Genomic DNA, 24080 nt, shown 5'->3' on the forward strand with positions numbered 1-24080 from the left:
GTGAACAACCAATAAAAAAAATAGTAAAATTTTTAAAAAAATAAAATAAAATGATTACAGATTTCAAAAAAAAAAAAAAAAAAAAAGGAAGGGATGCAAAGTACTGTGACCACTTTTGCAGTCTACTACAGCCACCTGCACAAATTTTGGGGGAATTATCTCAAGAAGCATCTCTAGAAGAATTAAGAACATGAGTGGGTAAACATCACTTGGTAACTGTAACCACTTTTCTGTAAAGCATCCTCAGAGCCAATTTCATGTCTTTATTCCTCAGGCTGTAGACAAAAGGATTCAACATTGGTGTCACCACTGTATACATAACTGAAGCAATGACATCCTTCACTTGGGAATTGTTTGAGGAAGGAAAGAAATAAATAATTGCCAGGGTCCCATAGTACAAAAACACCAAGAAGAGGTGAGAGCCACAGGTGGACAGAACTTTGCAGATCTTCTTAGTGGAGGGGACCCTTAGAACAGTGGCCCCAATGCAGACATAAGAGCCCAAAATAGCACTCAAAGGCAGGAGAGTTAACACTCCCCCCTCAACAAGGATAACTAGCTCATTGAGGGAGTCATCTGAGCAGGTCAGCTTCAAGAGTTCAGTGAGTTCACAGAAGTAGTGAGGGATGGTGTTGTCAGCACAGAAGGACAGGTGGGACAGGAGGAGGGTATGCAAGAGGGCATGTATACAAGAGAAGAACCAGGACCCAGCCGCCAGTAAGACACACGGCTCCTTCCTCATGATGATGGCGTAGTGGAGGGGGTGGCAAATGGCCACATACCTGTCATAGGCCATCACTGCAAGAAGAAAATTGTCAACACATACAAAAAGTAAGAAAAAATACATCTGAGAAATGCATCCCTCATAGGGGATGGATAAGTGCTGAGTCTGCATGTTCCTGAGCATCTTAGGAACAGTGACAGATGATAAAGAGACATCAGAAAAGGCCAAGTGGCTGAGGAAGAAGTACATGGGGGTGTGCAGGCGAGAGTCCAGCCTGATGAGCAGGATGATGAGCAGGTTCCCCAGCACCGTGGTCAGGTACATGCCCAGGAACAGGGCGTAGTACATGCCTTGCTGCTCTGGCCGGATGGGGAGCCCCAGGAGGAGGAACTCAGACACACTGCTTTGGTTCATGGCGCTCTTCTCCTTCTTGGGGACAAATGAGTAGGAAGTGTGAGAGATGAGATGTGGTGGTTTTCCTCACCAGATGTGCATCATAGCCACATGCTGTTTTCTCTGGGGACTGCATTAAAATTCAGAAAAACTTCACACTTTGCTGTCTGACTCTACAGTCGGCCTCATTCTGGAAACAGGTCATCAGATTTTCACTGCAAACAAGGTTTCCTGCAAGGGAGACAGTGTAAATTTATTCACTTACTCAACCACATCCCACACACTATTTTTGGTACTGGGAACCTCACAGAAAATTAGATTCCCTAAGTCTCTTCCCTCTTGTAGCCCACACATTATAAGCATTTTATAGACAACTGAGCAAGACGGATGGCTTCGTGGCCTGGAGCCTTGAGATGGATCTCTAACTCAACAGTTCCTCACCTGAGTGGCCTTGGCAGCTGTCTCAGTGTGGACCTATGCCCCCCTTCTATAACATGATAATACTATTATTACCTGGTCATGGGGTTCTGGAGGAAATAAACAAGTTGATACTGTAGTAAGCTTAGATCAGAGCTCCACACACCGAAACATGCACCAGGGCCAGCCAGCTGCTCTGGCAGTATGAGTCCAACAGATAATTCTGATATCAAACTCCAGGAACTCAATAGAAGAGAAAAGTGATGTTGGCATCTGATCAGGCAGTTTCAGGCCTAGGGGAACAAAGGTTTAAATCTAGGAAATTTCACACCCTGAGAATCTGCAGAGGCCCAGATCCTGAACCCTGGGGATCAATTGCTTGATTGCAATGACATTAAAAATATGTTTTCTTCATTTCACCTAACGTCAATTCATCTCTCTTCCCCTCTCTCTCATTCTCTCTTTCTCCCTCCCTTCTTCCCTCCTTCTCTCTCTTCAATGTAAGAATCCTTACACAGAGAATATGCTCCCAGGAAACTTCCCATTCCAGAAACCTAAGAATTTCCTGATGTTGTCCATATGGGGATGTCTATTACATATAATTTGTAATTATTTAATTTTGACCATTTCTAAAATGTACCTTACCATTGATAATAGTTGCTGAACTCCTCGTAGGAAAAACCATTATTAATGTTAAAAAATTAAATTTAGGCATCAGGAAACTAAAGCTCAGGGTGGTTTAATAATTAGTCTAAAACCACTAGGGTAATAGTGGAGACAGTCACAATTCCAAATTTTGCCAGTGTTATCAGATTCTCTTCTCAACGATTCTACTGGGTGTTCACCTCATTTGTTTTGTTATAAAATCCTGGACCCTGTTATGAATTGCTTCAAGATTTCAAATTTATCCCAAGTTACCTGCTTGATTTTCTGCCAACACTCACATATATGATGTCACTATGTTGTGTTAGGAACTTGGAAGTGTGGCCACATTTAAGAGCGAAAAAAGAAGCTGTGCAATAATTGTACCAATACAACAGGTCTACTCCAGAGCTTTCCTGGGCTAACCAGACAGTACAGCCACTTGCTTATGTCAGACATTGAAATTTGCAAAGGGCTCTTATGTGCATTTACTTCCATTAATCAGCAAACCTGAGTGCTTATGAAGCAGACATTCCATTTTTTCATGTTCCTATGTGGAAACAGAGATGTAAGACATACTTCAAAGGCATACTCAAGAGCCATTTGTGGATCCAATATCGAGAATAGAACTTCTGACAGTGTTTGCAAAAGACTTAGGGACTCCTCCACTGAGAGTTAAATCCGAGTTAGAAGTTGCATACAGAAGTCCTGGAAAGGGAATCCAGTGGGAGACTATCACTCCAAGGCACCGGCACCTGACAGAAGAGCTTCTTCAAAGAGCAGAGAGGAGCTCAGGCTCCTCAATCAGTGGGAAGGACCAGAAGGAAGAAGTGACAGATCTCTGACAGGGACCTGACTACCCACTGGTGTTCACTGGACCAGACTTCTTCTGGAACTCAAACATCTCTGGAAGAAAATTCAGAAGTTAAATGTCAACAAAATTACCTTGATATTTAAAAAGATAACCTTGATTCAAGTCACACTGTGTGAAAGGCAGCTGGACACAGCCTCATGGTTGAAGAAGGGAGCAGGGACGTGGAGTGTGAGAGTTCTATTTTTATAGTAGTGGGGCTTGAACCAGCCCTAGGCAAGCGCTCTTCCACTCTGTCACATCCCCAGCCCTGACAAAAAGCCTTTGAATAAGCATGTTTCCTCTATCCTTGTGTAAAATACTCTTCCTTGGATAGCCAGGAAATAACTAATGGGTTGAGAATCTCCAGCATTTGAGCAATGATTGTGTTCCCATTTATTTCATGTTTATAATATGCCACACGCTGAGTTAAATCTTTAGTCCCATCACTTTGTACAGTTCAGGCTGCTGAGCTTCACAGAGGTTCAAGTACAACTATAAAGAGTCAAAAAGCTTCATAAAGCTACAAAGAGTCCAAAGTTGAGGTTTGAACCAAGATGTGTGTAACACCAGGGCCTAAGCACTTAATCACTATCTCATTTCCCAGAGTGGAAATATGGCATTGTTGAAGGCCAAAGTGCCCAGACAGGGCTCATTATGACATAGCATACAAGCCTGAAACATAATTTGCTCCATTTTAGTTCACAGTCCTTCCTATTCCCCTCCCCTGCCCCATTCCCCTTCCCCTACTCTGCTGATCCTCCTTCTATTTAGCTATAGTTTTTTTCCATTAGTGTCTTATAGATATACATAAAGGTGAAATTCACTGTGGTATATTCATACATGTACCAAACATAAATTGGCCAATGTTGCCTGTAATGTGAGAGAACAATGTGCTGTTTTCCCAATATAAAATACATGCATACACACACACACACACACACACATTTCATAATTTTAGTTCCATCTTCCTCTATTCTACATTAAAATAGAATGTAAGTATGTTATGTGTAAAGTGTGTTATATGTAGACACATGTAAGTAGTGACATACACACATACTCACAATCACAGATCTCTCTGACCTATTTTCATTCTAGGAAAAACAGTCAAGAGTTGTACAATTTTCACACAAATTTACACACAATAGATAAATAAAACATTGTTACATACAACACAGCCCATTAACATCATACCTAATCATCTACATAGAAAGCACATACTACATACACACATGCAGCCATGTAATCAAATATGTCAGAGATGACATGTGTGCACATGTGTGTGTGGAAGAGGAGATTTACAGCTCTCCATAGTCTATATATACTTTCTCTATATAAAAAAAGAGTAGGTGTGTAAGTCACTTACTTACTAAATACATTGTATTATATAAAACAAAATAAAAAAATACATGTGCATGCATATGCTCACATAAACACACATACCCAGTGCCAGGAGATGATTCTCCTTCTTCCTCTGACCTGCAACAGTCTTTGGTGAGCTCAGAAACCTTCTGTTCAAGGTGATTTCCTGAGCCCTCACTTTCTGTTCAGAAGGACCAATATTCAATGAAGAAATTCTCCTGACCTAAGAATCTTTCAAATGTTGCACAGCTGTTTACAACTTGCAGGAAAATGGCAAGAAGATCCTCATTTACCAATAAGATTAATACCCCAGGGAAAATAGCCACATGCTCTGCTTAGGGAGAGAGCCAGCATGGGCTAATTGCCCAATTTCCTGCCTTGCCCATGGGAGGGAACCTGTGAAGGGACCAGAGGGGGAGCCACAGAAGTCCCTGGAAAAGGGGTACTTGGAAAGCCTCAGGGCCCTAGTTATCTTGGCTTCTGAGGTAGCACAGCATGGAGCTGGCCTCTCCCAGTCACATGCTGGTGGAGAGAAAGGCCACAGATTCTGACCCTTTAGAGAACACACTCACTGCCATCTGGGATTGTGCAGGTCTCCCCTCTCCTCTGAGGTACTCCATGGGGCAGGCACTGGGCTTGTTTAGTAGAAGGTGGACTGGACCCAAGGTCATCAAGCACAGACTGACCTGACTTTGCTACCAGCTCTCCCCTGGCACACTGGGTGCTCTAGCAAGGGCTGAAGTTCCCTGAGGACCTGTTTCCTTGGACCCATGATGGAGAGGGATAGCACCTTGCTCAGGAGGTTATCATGGGAGTTAAATGGAACACTATACATTAAAGCCCTGAACCCAGCCTAAGGGACTAACACCCTAATCAATGTGCCAAATGTGACAGTCCCCTTAATAACGGTTCCAGTTACTATAGCTGTGTAACACACTGACCCAAGACTTCATATCACTGAACAACCATTTTATAAAGCTCACACATTCTGTGGGTCAGGAATTCAGAAAAGACACAGTCTCTGATCCTCGGCTGGGAAGAACTGAAGAGGGGGTGTTACTTGAAGGCTCAGTCTGGAGTCATCTGGAGGCACAATCAAGCAAGTGTCTGACAGTTGATTTGGGTTATTGGCTGGGACCTGAGCTGGGCTGTCAGTAAAAACACCTGGGTGTGGCCTTTCCACACTGTCTGGGCACCCACGTCATGTTGGCTTCTACAGTGGGAGCCCTTAAATGCTGGTTCATACATTCACAGCTGAATGACCCAAGAGAACTAGGCAGAAACAGAGTGGCCTTTTCTTTTGTATATAAGAAGCACTCTTGGAAATACATTTTTAATTGATTTTATTTTTTAAATACATGACAGAGGAATGCATTACAATTCTTATTACATATAAAGAGCACAATTTTTCATATCTCTGCTTGTATATAAAGTATGTTCACACCAATTCATGTCTTCATACATGTACTTTGGATGATAATGATGTCCATCATATTCCACCATTCTTGCTAATCCCCTGCCTCCTCCCTTTCCCTCTCCCCCCACCTCTTCCCTATCTAGAATTCATCTATTCCTCCCATGCTCCCCCTCCCTACCCCTCTATGAGTCATACTCCTTATATTAGAGAAAACATTCGGCATTTGTTTTTTTGGGATTGGCTAGCTTCACTTAGCATTATCTTCTTCAGTGTCATCCATTTACCTGCAAATGCCAAGATTTTATTCTCTGTTATTGCTGAGTAATATTCCATTGTGTATATATGCCACATTTTAATCCATTCATCTACTGAGGGACATCTAGGTTGGTTCCACAGTTTTGCTATTTTGAATTGTACTGCTATAAACATTGATGTGGCTGTGTCCCTGTAGTATGCTGTTTTCAAGTCCTTTGGATATAGCCTGAGGAGAGGGATAGCTGGGTCAAATGGTGGTTCCATTCCCAGATTTCCAGGGAATCTCCATACTGCTTTCCATATTGGCTGCATCAATTTGCAGTCCCACCAGCAATGTATGAGTGTGCCTTTTTCCCCACATCCTTGACAAAACTTATTGTTGTTTGTCTTCATAATAGCTTCCATTCTGGCTGGAGTGAGGTGATATCTTAGAGTAGTTTTGATTTGCATTTCTCTAATTGCTAGAGATGTTGAACATTTTTTCATATATTTGTTCATCGTTTATTGTTCATCCTCTTCTGAGAAGTGTCTGTTCCGTCGTTGGCCCATTTATTGATTGTTTTTTTTTATGTTTAGCTTTTTGAGTTCTTTATATACCCTAGAGATTAGTGCTCTATCTGATGTGTGAGGGGTAAAAATTTGCTCCCAAGATGTAGGCTCTCTGTTTACCTCACAGATTGTTTCTTTTGTTGAGAAGATGTGTCCATCCCATTTATTGATTCTTGGTTTTAATTCTTGCTCTATAGGAGTCTTATTAAGAAATTTGGGGCCTAATCCCACATGATGAAGATTAGGGCCTACTTTTTCTTCTAATAGACACAGAGTCTATGGTTTAATTCCTAGGTCCTTGATCCACTTTGAGTTGAGTTTTGTGCATGGTGAGAGACAGGGGTTTAATTTCATTTTGTTGCATATGGATTTCCAGTTTCCCCAGCATCATTTGTTGAAGAGGCTATCTTTTCTCCAGTGCATGTTTTTGCCACCTTTGTCTAATATAAGATAATTGTAATTTTGTGGGTTAGTCTCTGTGTCCTCTATTCTGAACCATTGGTATATGTGTGTCTCTAAATTCTTCACTAAATGTAGTACAAGGTGTCACCACACCCACTGTCTGAAATGACACATCCCTCAAAGGGATGTGAGAAGAGCAGTCTTAGAAACACCTCATGTTTTATTGTGTATAAATTTAAGGTGCACAATAGGACATCTTGATATGCATGTACATAATGAAATGAGTGCCATAGTAAAGCCAATCAACACTTTCATCATCTCCCATACTTATCTCTTTTGTTTATTTTTAATGAAGATATAAAAATAGTATATATATGAATATATATACATATGTGTGTGTATATATATATATGGTATACACTATGATAAATGTATAAATAAAGAATAAAAATCTATAGAACTAAAAAATACAACTACTAGTTTATCATTAACAGACATGTAGAATATTTCATCCATCATTGACTAAATACACTTTCATCACAGCAGCACATGGATCCTTCTCTAAAATAGACCACATCGTAGGCCACAAAGCAACTCTTAGCAAGTACTAAAAAAAAAATAGAGATAACACCTTGTATTCTATCAGATCATAATGGAATGAAATTAGAAATGAGTGATAAAATAGAAAATAGAAGTTTCTATAACATCTGGATACTGAAAAATACCTTTTTTTTGAGAGAGAGAGAGAGAGAGAGAGAGAGAGAATTTTTTTAATATTTATTTTTAGTTTTCGGCTGACACAACATCTTTGTTTGTATGTGGTGCTGAGGATCGAACCCAGGCCACATGCATGCCAGGCGAGCGCGCTACCGCTTGAGCCACATCCCCAGCCCTGAAAAATACCTTATTGAATGACAAGTGGATAGCTGAAGGAATCAGGGATGAAATTGAAAACTCAGCCCAGGTTCCCGTCAACAGATGAATGGAAAAAGGAAATGTGGTAGATACACACAATGGAGTCTCTTCAGCCATAAAGGAGAATGCAATTATGGTATTTGCTGGTAAATGGTAAAACTGGAGGACACCTTGCTGAGTGAAAGAAGCTAGTCTTCTAACATCGGGGGCCATAGGTTTTCTCTCATATATAGAAGCTAAAGCAAAATAATGGGAAAGGGGGGTTGCATGAAAATAGAAGGGAGTTCAGTGGAGTCAAGTGAAGAGGTTGAGGGGGACAAAGGAGGAATGGGGAAAAGAAGGAACTGGGAAATGAACTTGACCACAGTATGTTATGCTCATGTATGAACACACCACAGTGAATTCAGCTTGATATCTATAAAACACCAATTACAAAACCAAGAAGGAGAACAGGGGAGGAAGGAGAGGAGAGAAAGAGGACGTACTGGGTTCTGAAATGGAGCAAATATATTCCATGCATTTGTGATTGTCAAAGATGAACCCCACAATTATGTGTGACTATAATGTACTAATGAAAACATTTTAAAACTATCTTCATCTCAAAAATTTGTTTTATGAATCCAATTAACTTGCATTCAGATAACACTTGTGTGTCCTTACAGAAGGAGAAATTGCTGCTCAAAATTCCATTTAAATTCCTCTAAATTTGCAGTGTGGGTTCTTAACAGAATGGTAGGCTGGAGAGTCGCTTTCCCTCAGGAGGTTAAATTTTAACCATCATAGGTGACACTTTGCTCCCATACAGAAAGCAATCTCATTACCTTTGCCATTCTCAAGCTATGCCTTCTTTCTGGAAAACAGGAAAGGAAATTCTAGAAAGCCTAATCCTGCTTCATGCCTGTCAACGGAGGTGGAGGTGAACCAATGATACCTACACAGAGAAGCCCAGTCGGATTAAAAGGTAATGAATGGAAAAGAGATGGGCAGGGGGGGAGGTGTGGCAGATGAAAAGAGATATGATAATGAGAAATGATGCCCAGGAAAGGAGGTGTCACTCTTTTCTTAAGAAAATATTATCCTTATTTTCTTTAAGAATACTATTCTTAGCTGTTCTGTCGTATGTGGTGTGCAATGGAATGGAAGAAGGTGCCCAAGATTCATCTTGCCCTGATAAGGAGAACTGGACTGAAGCCACACTGCAGCAGTTACCTGAGACTGGCAGTATGAGGTTTGGAGAGAAGACAGCAGAGCTCCTTGATGGGCTGCCCATGTCACAGGAGGTTAGGGTTACTGCTCTCGTCACATTGTGCTGTGCTGCACATTATCACATTGTGTATCCACACATATATTTCAACTGTATATGTTTATGTTATTTTGCTCATATGTTTCAATACTTTTATGAAGATGAAAATACAGTTTTCTATATTTTCATGGGGAAAACATTACAAATATTTGAAAAATAATCATAGGACTTAAAGGGCTCCTGCTACTTTTTTGTTGGCCTTTTGAGGCCCTGATCCATTCTGTCTGGGTCTTTGTCCTGATCCTGTATGGAAAACCTTCTCATTCAGGAGAAAAATGTTGTATCCCTAGCTGCCACCACACCACTACAAACAATGAATAAAAAAAAATGAGGACAATGAATAAGAAATTATAAAAAAAAAACTGGGGAGACTATGAGGGAAGTTGGGGAGACAGACAGAAAAAGGCTGGCCAGTGAGCATTAAAGAAGAAAAAAGTCTGGTGTTATTTGGTTGTAGGTGATTAAAGGTAAAGATAATATACTGTACATTGGAAAACAGTCACCAGAGGAGTTTTTAAATGTTTTTACCACAAAAAAAAGAAGACAATGGAGAAAAATAAATATACTTATCTTAATTTGTACATTACACAATGTACACATTTATCAAAACATCACATGGAACTCTGTAAATACATCAATATTCTGGGCCAATAAAAACAAATATATACTGATATAATTTTCCCAAACTCATATATGAAAACAACATAGTGAATCCCACCACCATGTCTCTTCATAAGAATGGAACTCTAACTAGAATAAGATATATTCAGTATATTCCATGCTTGAATAATTATATCAAAATGAATTTTGCCATCACGTATAACCAAGAAGAACCAATAAATTAAAAAAGAAAAAAGAAAAAAAGGAGTGACAAGTGAAGGAAAACAAGTTTTCTGATTAAGCTTACCAACAAGTAAATTCAAATTTAAATACAAAATTTAAACCATCATGAATCTATCAAAAGAAAATGTCTTGTCATCTTGGGGGAAAAAGCTTTGCTTTGAAAACTTTGCACTATCAAAAAAAAAAGCGGGGACTAAAATCTGCAATTACATTAAACTTGAAACTGTTTGATCCAGACACAGTGGTGCACACCTATAATACCAACTCCCCAGGAGGCTGAGGCAAGAGATTCCAGCCTGGGTAAAATGGGAAGGCATAGTTTCAAAGTAAAAATAATAAAATGATCTACAGGTATAGCTCACTGGTAGAACACTTGTCTCACACATGTAAACTCCTGGGTTCAATCAAAGTACAGCAAAAGAAAATGTTGACTGGTTGATCAAATCATGTTGAACCCTTATTTTTATAAGGGATACCTTATGAAATAAATAAATAATTTAAATAAGAAAGAATAAGGAGAAGACAGGAGTACAAGCATGTTGCAAAGCCTTTTCAAAAACTCTCAAGATCGACAAAGAAAACCTATACCCAAGGTGAAACACAATCTGAAAAACAGTGCCATATTGAGATTGACCAAAAACATCAAGTCAGAGAGGAAAGGATGTATGTGCAGGACTGAGGTCTCATTTCTAGTTATAGGAAACGCAAAGCACATCATGCTGAAAATATTGCTCTCCTGAGGAGCTCCTTTCATATCCCTATTCCTCAGACTGTAGATAAAGGGATTCAGCATGGGGGTGACCAATGTGTACAAAACAGACACAATGACATCCTTGTCATTAGTGCTATTGGATGAGGGGACAATATAGAGTGCAATAATGGCTCCATAGTACAGAGAAACCACAGAGAGGTGGGAGCCACATGTGGACAAGGCTTTGCAGATGCCCTTTATGGAGGGTCTTCTCAGGACACTGGCCCCAATGTGGCCATAAGAGACCAGAATGCACAGGAGTGGCAGGGTAATGACCACCACTCCTACAGTGAGGATGACCAGCTGATTGATGGTGGTGTCTGAGCTGGACAGCTTGAGTAAGGTAGAGAGGTCACAGAAGAAGTGGGGCAGAGTGTTGCCTCTAAGGAAAGAGAGACGGGCTAGGAGGAGGGTGTGCAAAAGGGCAATGGCAAAGGATAAGACCCAGGACACAACCACTAGCAGGAAACAGAGGCTCTGCCTCATCATTCTGGTGTAGTGAAGAGGGTGGCAGATGGCCACATACCTGTCATAGGCCATTGAGGTCAGAAGGAAACTGTCAAGATCCACAAAAGATAGGAAAAAATATGCCTGGCAAATGCACCCAGCATAGGAGATGGATTGAGTCTGCGTCAGCATGTTCATGAGCATCTTTGGGGCCGTGACTGAGGAGAAAGAGATGTCGGTGAGGGCCAAGTGGCTGAGGAAGAAGTACATGGGGGTGTGCAGGCGAGAGTCCAGCCTGATGAGCAGGATGATGAGCAGGTTCCCCAGCACCGTGGTCAGGTACATGCCCAGGAACAGGGCGTAGTACATGCCTTGCTGCTCTGGCTGGATGGGGAGCCCCAGGAGGAGGAACTCGGACACACTGCTCTGATTATCCCTCCTCATGTTCTTCTTGGTGCTTTTTGCTGGAGATGAAAAAAAAAAAGACACAGAAATGATAAAGAAGAAGTCCTTAAGACTATTACAAAATAAAATCATGGTTTTGTACTAGTCAGTAGGTGTTTTTTAACTGGAACATCTCAAGCTTTTTGCCACACTAATATGCTAGGGATGGTCTGGACAAAGCTAGTTATTTGTCTACCTAGGAACCAACACAGTATATTTTGGAGAAACCATGAAACATATGAATGATCATCAGATGAGACCAGGAGCCAACTTGAGAAACTCGGAAGTTATAATGCAAATCTGAGATTAGGGAATTAAGGATTGTATATTCACAATTTTGGTAGAATGTCATATTACAATTCTACCAATTTTCTTCCAATTTTTCTCTAGCGGGCACAAAATGCAGTGCAACAGGTGGTTAAACCCTACAAATCTCAAAGTTCCACTGTGACAGGAAGGAGACTTACAAGTTTAGAAATATTTAAGATGCATAACTGGAAACATTTTTTCACAGATCCAGAGAAATCAGAGTGAATTCTAAGTTGTCAAACCAAACCATGGAGATGCCCTGGGGGTCAATCACATTATCCGCAGGTCAACTGCTTCTTTGCCTTTGGCCCCCTTGGGAGAAGAACTACTTGTTGAAGCAGCTTGAGAACTCGCTCTTGGAGGAATAATGATAATGTGACTCACAAAGCTTCTTACCTTCTGTTGAATTGGGAAAATGTGGTTCAGAATCCATAACAAACCAAGCTTGAACTTGAATTTGATAACAAAGTTTTTGGCTTCTGACCCCATGCTAAATCAAGAACACTAGAAGCACTCTAATCCCATCACTCTCTGAACAAGAGTCAGGAGCTTATAACTCATCATCATTCCTGGACCCAGGGAATGCAATACAGTTCCTACAAATCTTGGTCTCTTACTCAAAAGCTGAGTTGTCAACATTCTGCTGATGCAATTTACTTGCAAAACCATAAAAGAGCCACTCAATGTATGATTTCACTCAACCCCGCACAAAAATGACTCCAAATCCATCGAATGCATCTGCAACTCCATTTCTTAATTGCTTCACAAACAATGAACATCTTGCGCTCAGTATTCAAGGTGAAGATGTATGAGTATTTGTTATTAATTAGTTTAGCTTTAAAAGAACAAATAAGGGCTAGGGTTGTGGCTCAGAGGTAGAGCTCTCACCTACTATGCATGAGGCTCTGGTTCAATCCTCAGCACCACATAAAAATAAAATAAAGATATTAAAATAACTAAAAAATAAATATTAAAACAAAGAACAAAGTAAAAAGTAAGTTAGTTCAGCTTATGTTAGAAATAAACCTTTACATGGAACTGCTATTTGAATAAAGAAATCCTATAAGAGATTTAGACCTCTGGAATAGTTCTGGGTCCTATGGGTCAAGGTTGACCATCTATTGCCTGGATTATAATGATCCTTTGGACCCACCTGTTTCCTAAAAGTCAAGGATTGACAATACTTCCTTCCTTCTCACTCCAGAACTCCATTGTCCCCTCCCCTTCCCTGCATTCATAAAGATATACAACAGAATAGCAATGATTCTGCATAATTTTTCATCTGATTAAACAATGTGAGGAAAAAGAGCTCTTTCAACTAACAACTGACATTACTGCTTCCCCTGATTCTGGATACCTAGAGGACCTTCATCTGTATCATCTTTCACACCAACTTTATCCCATCTTTCTCATTCCCATTTCTCTCTTGCCCCCTTTAACAGCTTATTATTTAGTAGTAAACTACACTACCATATGTGTGCAGAAAAAAATTGAAAAGCAGCCACATAAGATTGAAAAGGATTTCTGGCAAAAGATCAAGTGGGATGATAAGCACTGAAGTAGATGATCAGCCTTGCTGGGTGCAGTGGTTCACAACCATAATCCCAGAAACTTTGGAGGCTATGGAAGGATATTTAAATGTACAAGGCCAGCCTGGGCAACTCAGCCAGATACTGTCTCAATATAGAAATTTAAAAAGTCCAGGGGCTTAGCTCAGTGGTAAAGCACCCCTGTGTTCAATTCCCAGTATGATCAAAAAAAATTGTCAACCTCAATAATAATCAGAACATTAAATTAAATCCTCAATAAATCCAATTTATATCAAGAGTTTGAAAAAGTTAAGTTGGAGGATACTCTGATGACAATGGTGTATAACTGGAAATATTAGTCACATGTAATAGAGAATTTTTGTAACATGATTTACAGTTTAAAATGTGCATTGCCATAGACCATCCAATTTTACTGGCAGTTTTATAATCAAAATATGATCTGCATATGTCCTACTGGAGATGTAAATAAGCAGGTTCATAGCAATATTGTTCATGATGCTAGCAGGAAAAATAATTACAAAAAGAGTTGAGGTATTTTTACATAAGGAATATTGTGGAAATTCTAACCCACATAATATATGAATTAAAGAAAGTAATAGGAGGAAAAATGATACCAACACTATAATAGAACAGAGAAATAAAGAAGTATATGTATGTGCATATTTAATTTGGGTGGGTAAAAAAATGCCAAACCACTGGGGTCCATTAGTTTGGATGTTGGGAAAGATATTTTCATTTGGTTTATTTTGGGGCCCTGAAATCTGCATCATTGGTCTATGTGTCCTCAGGTTCAATTTTTGGTAGGTTGTACATAGCCAGAATTTTCTCCATTTCTTCTAAATTTCACAATTGTTCCATAATAGCCCCTAGTGATCCTTTGTGTTTCTGTGGTATCTGTTGTAGTATTTCCTTTATCATCTCTGATTTTATTTATTTGGGGTCCTCTATTTGTTTCTTGATTAGTCTAGCTGAGGTTTCGTCAATTTTGTCTATCTTTTCAAAATATGAACTCTTCATTTATGGTAATATTTTGTATTTTTTTATTCTCTATTTTCTTTATTTCAGCACTGATCTTTATTAGATATTTCCTTCTTCCAATTTGGAATTTGGTTTGTTCTTGCTTTTCTTGTTCTTTGAGTTCTATTACCAGGTTGTTTATTTAAGTTTTTCTTTTTTAGTTTTTTAGTTTTTAGTCAGATGTTTGATCACTGTGACCAAAAGCCCTGACAAGAACAATTTGGAGGAGGAAAGGTTAATTTGGCACTCGTGATTTCAGAGGCTTCAGTAATAGACAGCCATCTCCATTGCTCTGGGCCCAAGGTAAAGTAGAACATCATGTCAGAAGAATGTGGTGGATGAGAGCAGCTCAGGACAAGGCACCCAGGAAGCAGAGAGAGACTAAGCTCAGCTCACCAGGGACAAAATATACCCCAAAGGCATGCTCCAGCCTGCCTAAGGTGATTACCAGTTAATTCATTCAAATGTACTAATGCACTGATTATATATAAGACTCCCATATCCCAATACTTTCACCTCTAAACTTTCTTTCATTATCTCTCACATGAGCCTTTCGTGTAAATCTCATATTTAAACCATAACTCTGCCACTGGTTCCCAAAAGTTCATGCACATCTCACAATGCAAAATACATTTAGTTCATTTCCAAGAGTCCTGATAGTCTTAACAGTTTTATCATTTCCCAAAACTCTAACTCCAAAGTCTCCTCTGAGACTCAAGGCAAACTCTCAATGTGAGCCCCTGTAATAATCAAAAGCAATCCAATATATAAAGGAAAGGTGTAAATATTTCCATTTCAAAAGGATTATTTAAGGGCATAGAAAGAAGGAATGGGACCAAAGAAAGATCAAAAGACAGCTGAAAAAATATGCTCCATGTTCAACATCTGACATTGTTCTCTCCAAAGAGCCTGGGCAGCTCTTCCTCTGACTTTACTGATGCAGCTCACATGCCTCTCTCTTGGCTTTCTGTGCTCAATTCCTTCAGCTTTTCTCAGCAGATGTCCCACATTACTGGCATTTCTTAATCTCAGAGGTCTCTAGTGCTGCTTTGGCTCCCTTCTCACATTGCCATGCATCACCCTATCAGGGACAACCCACAGGAAATCGAACCCTGCTGCACACTGCCTGGCCTTCCAGACCTTCCTTTCAGATCTCAGTGGAAACCTCCATGAGCCCCTGTCTCCAGAAACCTGCACCTACAGAGCCAGCACCATGTGATTGTCACCAAGGTCTGCCACAATCTCCATCAGTAGCCAAGCCTCCAGGGACCACATCTAAAGCAGCCCTCTGAATGCCCGGGTGACTGAGCACGGTGAAACAACATCCTGGGCTCCATCGTACAACCCTGTACCCCAATGGTCTCTCCTCAAAAGAATTTTTACTTTTACACTCTTGAGCCTAAGATGGGGTTGTGAAGAGCGGTGACAAAGAATGGGAGAGCAGTGACTGAGTTTGGGGATCTCTGATGACTTCATGGCTGTGGCACACCTGCTGCCCGGGAATGTTTCTGTGCAAGGGCACAGGACGCCTAGCTACTATGTTAATGCCCCAGCTGAGGAGGCTCAATGCAAGAGTCTTATCAGCTTCAAACTTGACCCCAGGCACATAGCTCTCAAGAACAGAGGAATAACTGTGACTGAGGCAGCATCCAGCCAGTGCCCAAACACTCACCAGCTGTGGCCACAGGTCAGGCTGGATGCTGTTGCTCTCTATGCTGCCTTTGACCCAGGTAACTTTCCATCTTGACCAACCTCTCAATGGTCACAATGGGGGACCTTCCCTTTAAGCGTCCTGGGAATCGGGCAACTTCTTATCCTGGCCTTCCGCCAACTACTGCCACAATTGGGGAACCATCCCCATGTGCTGCTGGAGTCCCAGGCAGCTTCCCCCTGGGACATACCCAACAAAAATTGATCCCCATCAAGACCTCACTGGCAGCAGAGGTCTTGATGGGGGTCAAAGCTACCCTCCCACTTGGATCTGAGCTCTCATTTCCTGCCACAGTGAATTGCAGGCATCTGCTCCTTCTCTGCCTGGCTTCCATGGAGGCTGTGTGGAGCTGGGTTAGGCTCACACTTCCTGGGGCAGGTCTGCTGCACCCACTGCCCTTTTTAAACTCGTAGTGATTCCTCTACAAGATCTTTCTAAAGGGATGCTTAAGAGTCTCACTGCAGGAGTGCTCCGTCTGGTTTAGTCTGCTGCTATCTGGAGGTGGGAAGATGCAGTGTGGATTCAAAGGGCAACTGGTCACCCTTAAATGGTTGTGGACCTCAGCCCGGCTTTCCAGTCACACTTTGGTTCTAAACTGTTTGACTTACTTTGAGGACACCACGGGTCCTGTCATGCTTTAATTATTTATTTATTTATTTTTCCCTTATGTTGACTATTTTATTTATTTTTTTATTTTATTTTTATTTTTATTTTTTTTTATTGGTTGTTCACAACGTTACAAAGCACTTGACATATCTCCTGTCATGTTTTAATTTGGTCTTGTTTTTCCCAAATGTTGTTACAGGAGTGAGCTTATGTGGTTTTCTGATCCCTCCCACCTTTCCTCTCCCTGGTCCAAGTTCAGGGTTAGCCAACTCTGTGCTTGTTTTCTGCTGCAGTAACTGACCTTCTAGTCTCTCCAGATCTCAGACTTTATAATACTGGGTCTTAGAGCATTTATTCTGTCACCCACCTCTCAGATCAGCTGTTCCTTCACTGCCTCCTTTCTGTGTTGTGAGGAGATCAAGAACCACTTCCTAGTTGTGCTCCACCATCTTCTAATCCTGACAAGTGACTTTTACAAACTATTAAGACTGTATTCTCGTGTGTGTCTGGTCACTAAACGTTCTGTGAGCTTAGTCATCAACTAGTGATTTAATAAAAATTTCCTAGTTTCCTGGATCCAAAAAGAAGAAAAGAGCTCTCCTGTTCCTTGCAGATTCTCTGTCTTGGGGTACTCTTTTCATGCTTATCTAGGTAGCTATGACTCTACCTTATTCTTGCTGCTTGCATGCATGATAGAGATTGGCCAGAGCTGAAAGCACAGGGTCTCCTCTGATCATTCTAAGCATGTGTTTATCCCTGAGCATACACATGAACTTCCAGACCCCTGAAATGTGCAGAGATTTTCACAGCTCTTATCCCCCATATACTTCCATCCTCAGACTCTTCCTCTGTGGCAAAACAATCTTGAAAAATAAGAACAAATTTGAAGGCCTCACACTTCCTGATTTCTAAACATGCTACAAAACTGTGGTCATAAAAATGATGGCACAAGGACAGATATGTAGATTGAGCTGCTGGACATGAGAGTCCAGAAATAAACCATATATGTGTGTACAACTTATTTTCAACAGGGTGCCAAGACCATTCAATGGAGAAAGAATAGTTTCTTCAACACATGGTGATGGTATAACATATCCACAGAGGAAAAAAAAAATAAGATTGAATCTTATTTCACACCACATGCCAATTTAACTCAAAATAATCCAAATATGTAAATATAAGAAATGAAACTATACAACTTTTAGAAAACATGGAATTAATCTTCTTTCCTTGGATTTGTTCATGGTTTAGAACATGACATGACACACAAAGTATAAACCACAAAAATTAAAAATTGGACTTTATAAAAATTTTGAACTTTTTAAAAAAAATTGTAGTTGTAGACAGACAGAATGCCTTTATTTTGTTGTGGTGCTGAGGATCGAACTCTGTGCCTCACACATGCTAGGCAAGTGCTCTGCCATTGAGCTACAGCTGCAGCCCCATAAACATTTTAGTATAAAAGGACAGTATCATGAAAGTGGAAACAATTCACAGATGGAAGAAAATATTTGCAAATAATGTGTCTTATGAATATCTAGTATCCAGAATATATAAAGAACACTTATAGTTCAACAACAAAAGACAAAGAAAAATTATTTTAATGGGTAAAGAAAATGAACAGGCATTATTCCAACAAAGATATAAAAATGTTCAACAAGGACATAGAAGATTCTCGGCATCATTAGTCATTAGGGAAAAAGCAAGTCAAAATTACAGTGAAATACCACTTCATATCTCCTAAAATGGAAATAAAAATAAACCAAAAAAATTTTTAAAAAAACACAAGATTGGCAAAGATACAGAAACACTGGAGCATTTAAACATTGTGGATTGGAATACAAATTGCTCCATTCGCTGTTGAATAGCTTATTCCTCAATAATTAAATAAAAACAATTCTGCCCCTAGATATATATCCAACAGAATTGAAAAAGTTTTTAAATGAAAACTTGCACCCTGATGTTTATAGAAGCTTTATTAACAATAGCCAAGGGGTAGAAATAATGAAATGTCCATGAATGGATGTATGGATAAATAAACTGTGGTATATCCATACAATGGAATAGTATTCACCCCAAAATAGGAATGAAGTACTGACACATGCTGCAGCATGGATGGACCTTGCAAACATTATGTGAAAAGAAGTCAGACACAAAGGTCACATATTTTAAAATTCAATTTATGTGAAATATCCTGAATAAGCAAATCCATGAAGCCATTGGAGTTTAGAATTTCCTAAGGACTGAGCTGATTGCCTAATGGACATGCAGTTTCTTTGGGAATGTGAGAACGAGAGACTGGTGGTGACTGAACATTATGAACATACTAAATGCCACCAAATTATGCATTTCAAATGGTGAAAATGGCAAATTTTATGTCATGTATAGTATTCCTCAATAGAAACGTTTTAAATAGAAAGCAAGTAGCAATTTTTAGAAATGCCCCAAATTAGTGAAATAATAATAATGTGTGATTAACAGTTCATAAGAGGGAAATAGAGAAAATTTGAAACAAATGCCCCCAAATAGAACAGCATACTATAGAAAAGCAAATCCAACTGTATCATGGTTACATTAAATATAAATACTATAAATTGAATTCCCCAAAAAGTAATTGTCAATGTACATAAAAAGAGCAAAGCTCAGCTTTACACTGTTTACGATGGACACATCACAAAGAAAAAGATGTAGAAAAGTTTCAAGTAAAAAGATGGAAAAGAAACACCAGGCAATCATTAACCTTGAAAGAGCTGGTACATGTAAACTAAAATGAGAAGCAGATGAGATGTTAGGTAGGGGTCATCTATAAAGATGAAGTGAAACATCTTCTAACTACAAATGCTATGGTTGCTGCTGAATGAATAATGAATGTCTACAGCATCTGCCAACTTCCTTGGGGTAATTATTCCCATGATGGCCACTTTTAAGCTACCAAAATAATGTAAGTGTGGAGCCAGGAAGAAACATGCACAATCAGCTTTAACCAGGTCCAAACCTGCTTGAGCACAACACTGCTTGAAACAGCCAGTGCCCCAGGAGTAGATCATAATGCTAAAACTATGTGTCCTCGGTAACATAGTATTAAATCTAAAGAAGCCAAACGAGACAAATCCAAAAGTCAAAACGGACAAATTCACAATCAAAATGGTGCAAGATGTTTTGCGTAAGATTTTGCGTACATCTTATGAGATGATGAATAAGCAAAGAGTAATTAAGGGTAGAGGGGACCTAGCAACCCAAGTACCAAACTGGATCTGGCTGATATATTAAGAACACGGCAGGCTGGGGCTAGAGCTTCACAGGAGAGGGCTTTCCTCGCATCAGTCAAACCCTAGGTTTGATCACCAGCACTGAAAAAACAAGCATTGTATATAATAAAATAATATGAACTATTTTACATCTACATGGAGTTGAAAGCTGGGCACTGCGGCACCTGCATGTAATCCCTGCTACTTGGGAGACTGAGGCAGGAAGATAGCAAGAGAAAGGCCTGGCTGAGTAACTTAGTGAGACCTCGTCTCAAAATAAAAAAAAATAAAAAGAACTACGAATGTATCCCCAGTACACCACCCTCCCCCTAAAAATATATGGAATTGTCAATGATAGCAGAATTCTAACACATATCTCTCTGTGCTTATGACTGAAGTGAGTGGATTTAGTGACTGTCACTTAAAGAAGTTAGCCCTACTGACAAATATTTCCAGGGCCTGTTTTATGTCTCTGTTCCTCAGGCTGTAGATGAAGGGGTTCAACATGGGTGTCACTACTGTATAAATGATAGAAGAGATAAGGTCCTTGTCACTGGAGTTCTGTGACGAAGAGAAAAAATAAACACCTGCAAGTGTCCCATAGTATAAAGACACTACAAAGAGATGGGAGCCACAGGTGGAAAAAGTCTTCAAGAATCTCTTGGTGGAGGGGACCCTCAGGACAGTCATCCCTATTTGGATGTAAGAGCCCAGGATGCTACTCAAAGGCAGGATGAAAAGCATTCCTCCCTCAGTGAAGATGACCAGCTCATTGAGGGAGATGTCTGAGCAGCTCAGCTTCAGGAGGGCAGTAAGGTCACAGAAGAAGTGGGGGATGGTCTGGTTAGCACAGAAGGACAGCTGGACCAAGAGGAGGGTGTGCAACAGGGCATGGACGCAAGAGAAGAACCAGGATCCGGCCACCAATGAGACACACAGCTCCTCCCTCATGACAGCAGCGTAGTGCAGTGGGTGACAGATGGCCACATACCTGTCATAGGCCATCACTGCAAGAAGGAGATTGTCCAGACAGCCAAAAAGAACAAAAAAGTACATCTGAGAAATGCACCCCTCATAGGGGATAGATTGTTGCTGGGTCTGCACATTCTCCAGCATTTGGGGAACCGTGATAGAGGAAAGGGAAATGTCAGAGAGGGCCAGGTGGCTGAGGAAGAAGTACATGGGGGTGTGCAGGCGAGAGTCCAGCCTGATGAGCAGGATGATGAGCAGGTTCCCCAGCACCGTGGTCAGGTACATGCCCAGGAACAGGGTGAAGACCATGCCCTGCTGCTCTGGTCGAATAGGGAGCCCCAGGAGGAGGAACTCGGCCATGCTGCTCTGGTTCTCGGTCCTCATGCTCTTCTTGTCTCTCTTGGGAAGTGGACAGTGTGGGGAATGCCTGTGAACATGACCATCACATTACAGTAATGCCTCGTTAGTAGGAGAATTCTTAAATCTAGCTATACTTCTGTTTGTTTCTCGTATGTACTGATTCATGGATCAAAAGTCTGTCCATTCTAGCTCCAATGGAACATCAAGCCCTCACTGTTTTAGTCAAGTTTTTCATCACTGTGACAAAAAAAAAAAAAAACCAAGAACTTAGAGAAGGAACAATGTATTTGGGCTCATGGTTTCAGAAGTTTGGTCCATGGTTGGTGGACCCCATAGCTCTGGGCCCAGGTGAGGCAGAACATCGTGGAGGAAGGGTGCAGAAAGTAGCTCAGGATGTGACAGGCAAGAAGCGGAGAGAGCTCCACTCACAACAGACAAAAGTGTAAAGCCCCAAGTCACTCCTCAGGGACCCACTCCCTCCATTCACACCCCACCTGCCTACAATTACTACCCAGTTTATCCGTATCCGTAGATGAATCCACTGATGAGGTCACAGCTCTTGTAAGTAATGAGCCACCTCTGAACATTCTTGCATTGCCTCATATAGGAGCTTTGGAGTGGGGGATACTTCATATCTAAACCTTAACACTCATACTAGTGAGGAATCTGAATTACAGACACCTGAAGTTACTTCCCAAGATCTCAAAAATGTACAGGAACCAGGCTGAGGAGAGGGCCAAGTATGACTTCCTGTAATTGCTGCTCTTACCCGTTATGTATGCCCAGTGGGGGAAACTCACAGGAGCCTCCTGCCCAATGCAGAGACATGACTGTCGAAAGACAATTGAGGAAATATTTGAGTCCATAGGAATCAAACAGAAGCCCCTAAAATACAAATGTGAAACACACACACACACACACACACACACACACACACACACCCCTACACATCACGCAAACATGCACACACTTCAATTGCTGACTTGTGATTTCTTACTATCTGTAACCTACAGTGATCCTAAAGAAAGGGCAGTAGCTGTGTGTAACTGAAACATAAAAACAAACTCACAAATGACACATAAGTTTTGATTCACATCACACAAATAAACTATCAAAACTGCACACAAACACTTGCGTGGTCTTAACACAAACATAATACAATGAGCAAGACAAAAAAAATCACAAATTGAGGGTATAAACCCACACTCTGAGTACAGGCTCACACAGTTGGACACATGCTAGACAAAAAAAAAAAAAAAAAACACTAGATCAAACACATCACATAAAAATCAAACAAGAGCATACAATGACATATATCTGCCTTTTCCCTGTTAGGCAATAAACATACACAGTCACACACCTACACCCACCCCTTGCAGAATGAAGTTCCCAGCCCCACCACTATGACCAAATAGAAGGAGGTGGTCAGTCAGTGAGGCTCTTGAGCCCTTTCACTCACAGGCACCAGCACGTAAACACTACCTACAAATAAAACAAACAGCAAACACACACACACACACGCAAATACATGTAATCTCAAACACATATAATCATACACATATAACTCATAGACAAAATGCAAGATCACACACACCTGCATCACTGAGTAGAGATTGCTGGTTATGAGCAAATAGAGAAGACTTCTGCTCTCAATGGCAGAATACACCTAACTTCTTCAGACTCTGCAATCTCATCTGCTTATCTATGATTCTTGTCCATATATGAAAATGTGGGACTTACAGGAAGAGAGTGTGGCAAATATTTGAGATCAAAGAGCCTGCTTGAGAGATCCCAAAACACATACACAGACGACTTACCTTGCTTAATGTGAGCCTGCTTAAAATTGTTATGTTCTGGGTCTTAGAAGAAAAGGCTGGAAATCAATTCTATATCACACCAACACACACACAAACACAACAGACACATACACACAAAGTTTGCCAAGACAAAGGTAGATATGCCTATACTGGATAAGCAAAGAGATACCATACAAAAATACATCTGGAATGACGTGGAACACATATGCAGACCCCTAGACCCAGAGGCACACTTTGCCCAATTAGAATTCCCAGCTCCCTCTGACCTCTGCCAGCTCTTGGTGAACTCTGGCGCCTGCTAATCCAGTTTTCCGGGTCCTCAGCTTCTGTTGAGGACATCAAGAAAAAAAAAAAGTTAGGAGAAGGCCTTCTGTGAGCCCAGGGCTTCAGGCCTTTCTATGGCTGTCCTTGGCTTCAGGACAATAGGCAGGACACACCATTTTATCAACTACATAGGAGACTCATAAAAATCCCTAAGCTCCTGGTTAAGGAGAGAATCAAAGTAGATTAATTGCCTCCAATTTCTACAAGGCCTTGGGGAGGTGCCTGGGCAGGAGAGATTGAGCTGCTCACCTGAGAGTCACCTAAGAGTGTGTCTAGATATCAGAGACACCGTGTTAGTCAGCTTTCCACTCCTTTATCAAAAGAGTTTATTTTCTCTCCCAGTTTGGTCCATGATCCCTTGTCCGCATTGTTTTGGACCTGTGTCAAGGCAGTACATCATGTACCTCATTGCAGGCATGCATGGCAGAGCAAAACCTACTCACCCCTTTGCC

The 24080-nt window shown here is 40.7% G+C and overlaps 2 protein-coding genes across 2 annotated transcripts; both read right to left on the bottom strand.

Moving 5' to 3' along the window:
- Positions 1-205: 205 nt before the first annotated feature.
- On the bottom strand, positions 206-1138 carry LOC308635394 (olfactory receptor 1J1-like; the record flags this gene model as incomplete). The annotated part of the gene is made up of 1 exon (XM_081269782.1): positions 206-1138. One exon carries the CDS (start codon positions 1136-1138, stop codon positions 206-208), a length of 933 nt encoding a protein of 310 aa, XP_081125908.1.
- A 9496-nt stretch (positions 1139-10634) lies between these two features.
- LOC308635395 (uncharacterized protein) lies at positions 10635-21511 on the bottom strand (the record flags this gene model as incomplete). Its single annotated transcript, XM_081269783.1, is given in 4 exon segments — positions 10635-11787; positions 12298-12376; positions 20577-20589; positions 20591-21511. Coding segments are annotated over 4 exon segments (2166 nt in total).
- Between the last annotated feature and the right edge of the window lie 2569 nt (positions 21512-24080).

The sequence above is a fragment of the Spermophilus citellus genome (assembly GCF_964194105.1).
Source record: "Spermophilus citellus genome assembly, chromosome: 2".
Taxonomy (NCBI): Eukaryota; Metazoa; Chordata; class Mammalia; order Rodentia; family Sciuridae; genus Spermophilus; species Spermophilus citellus.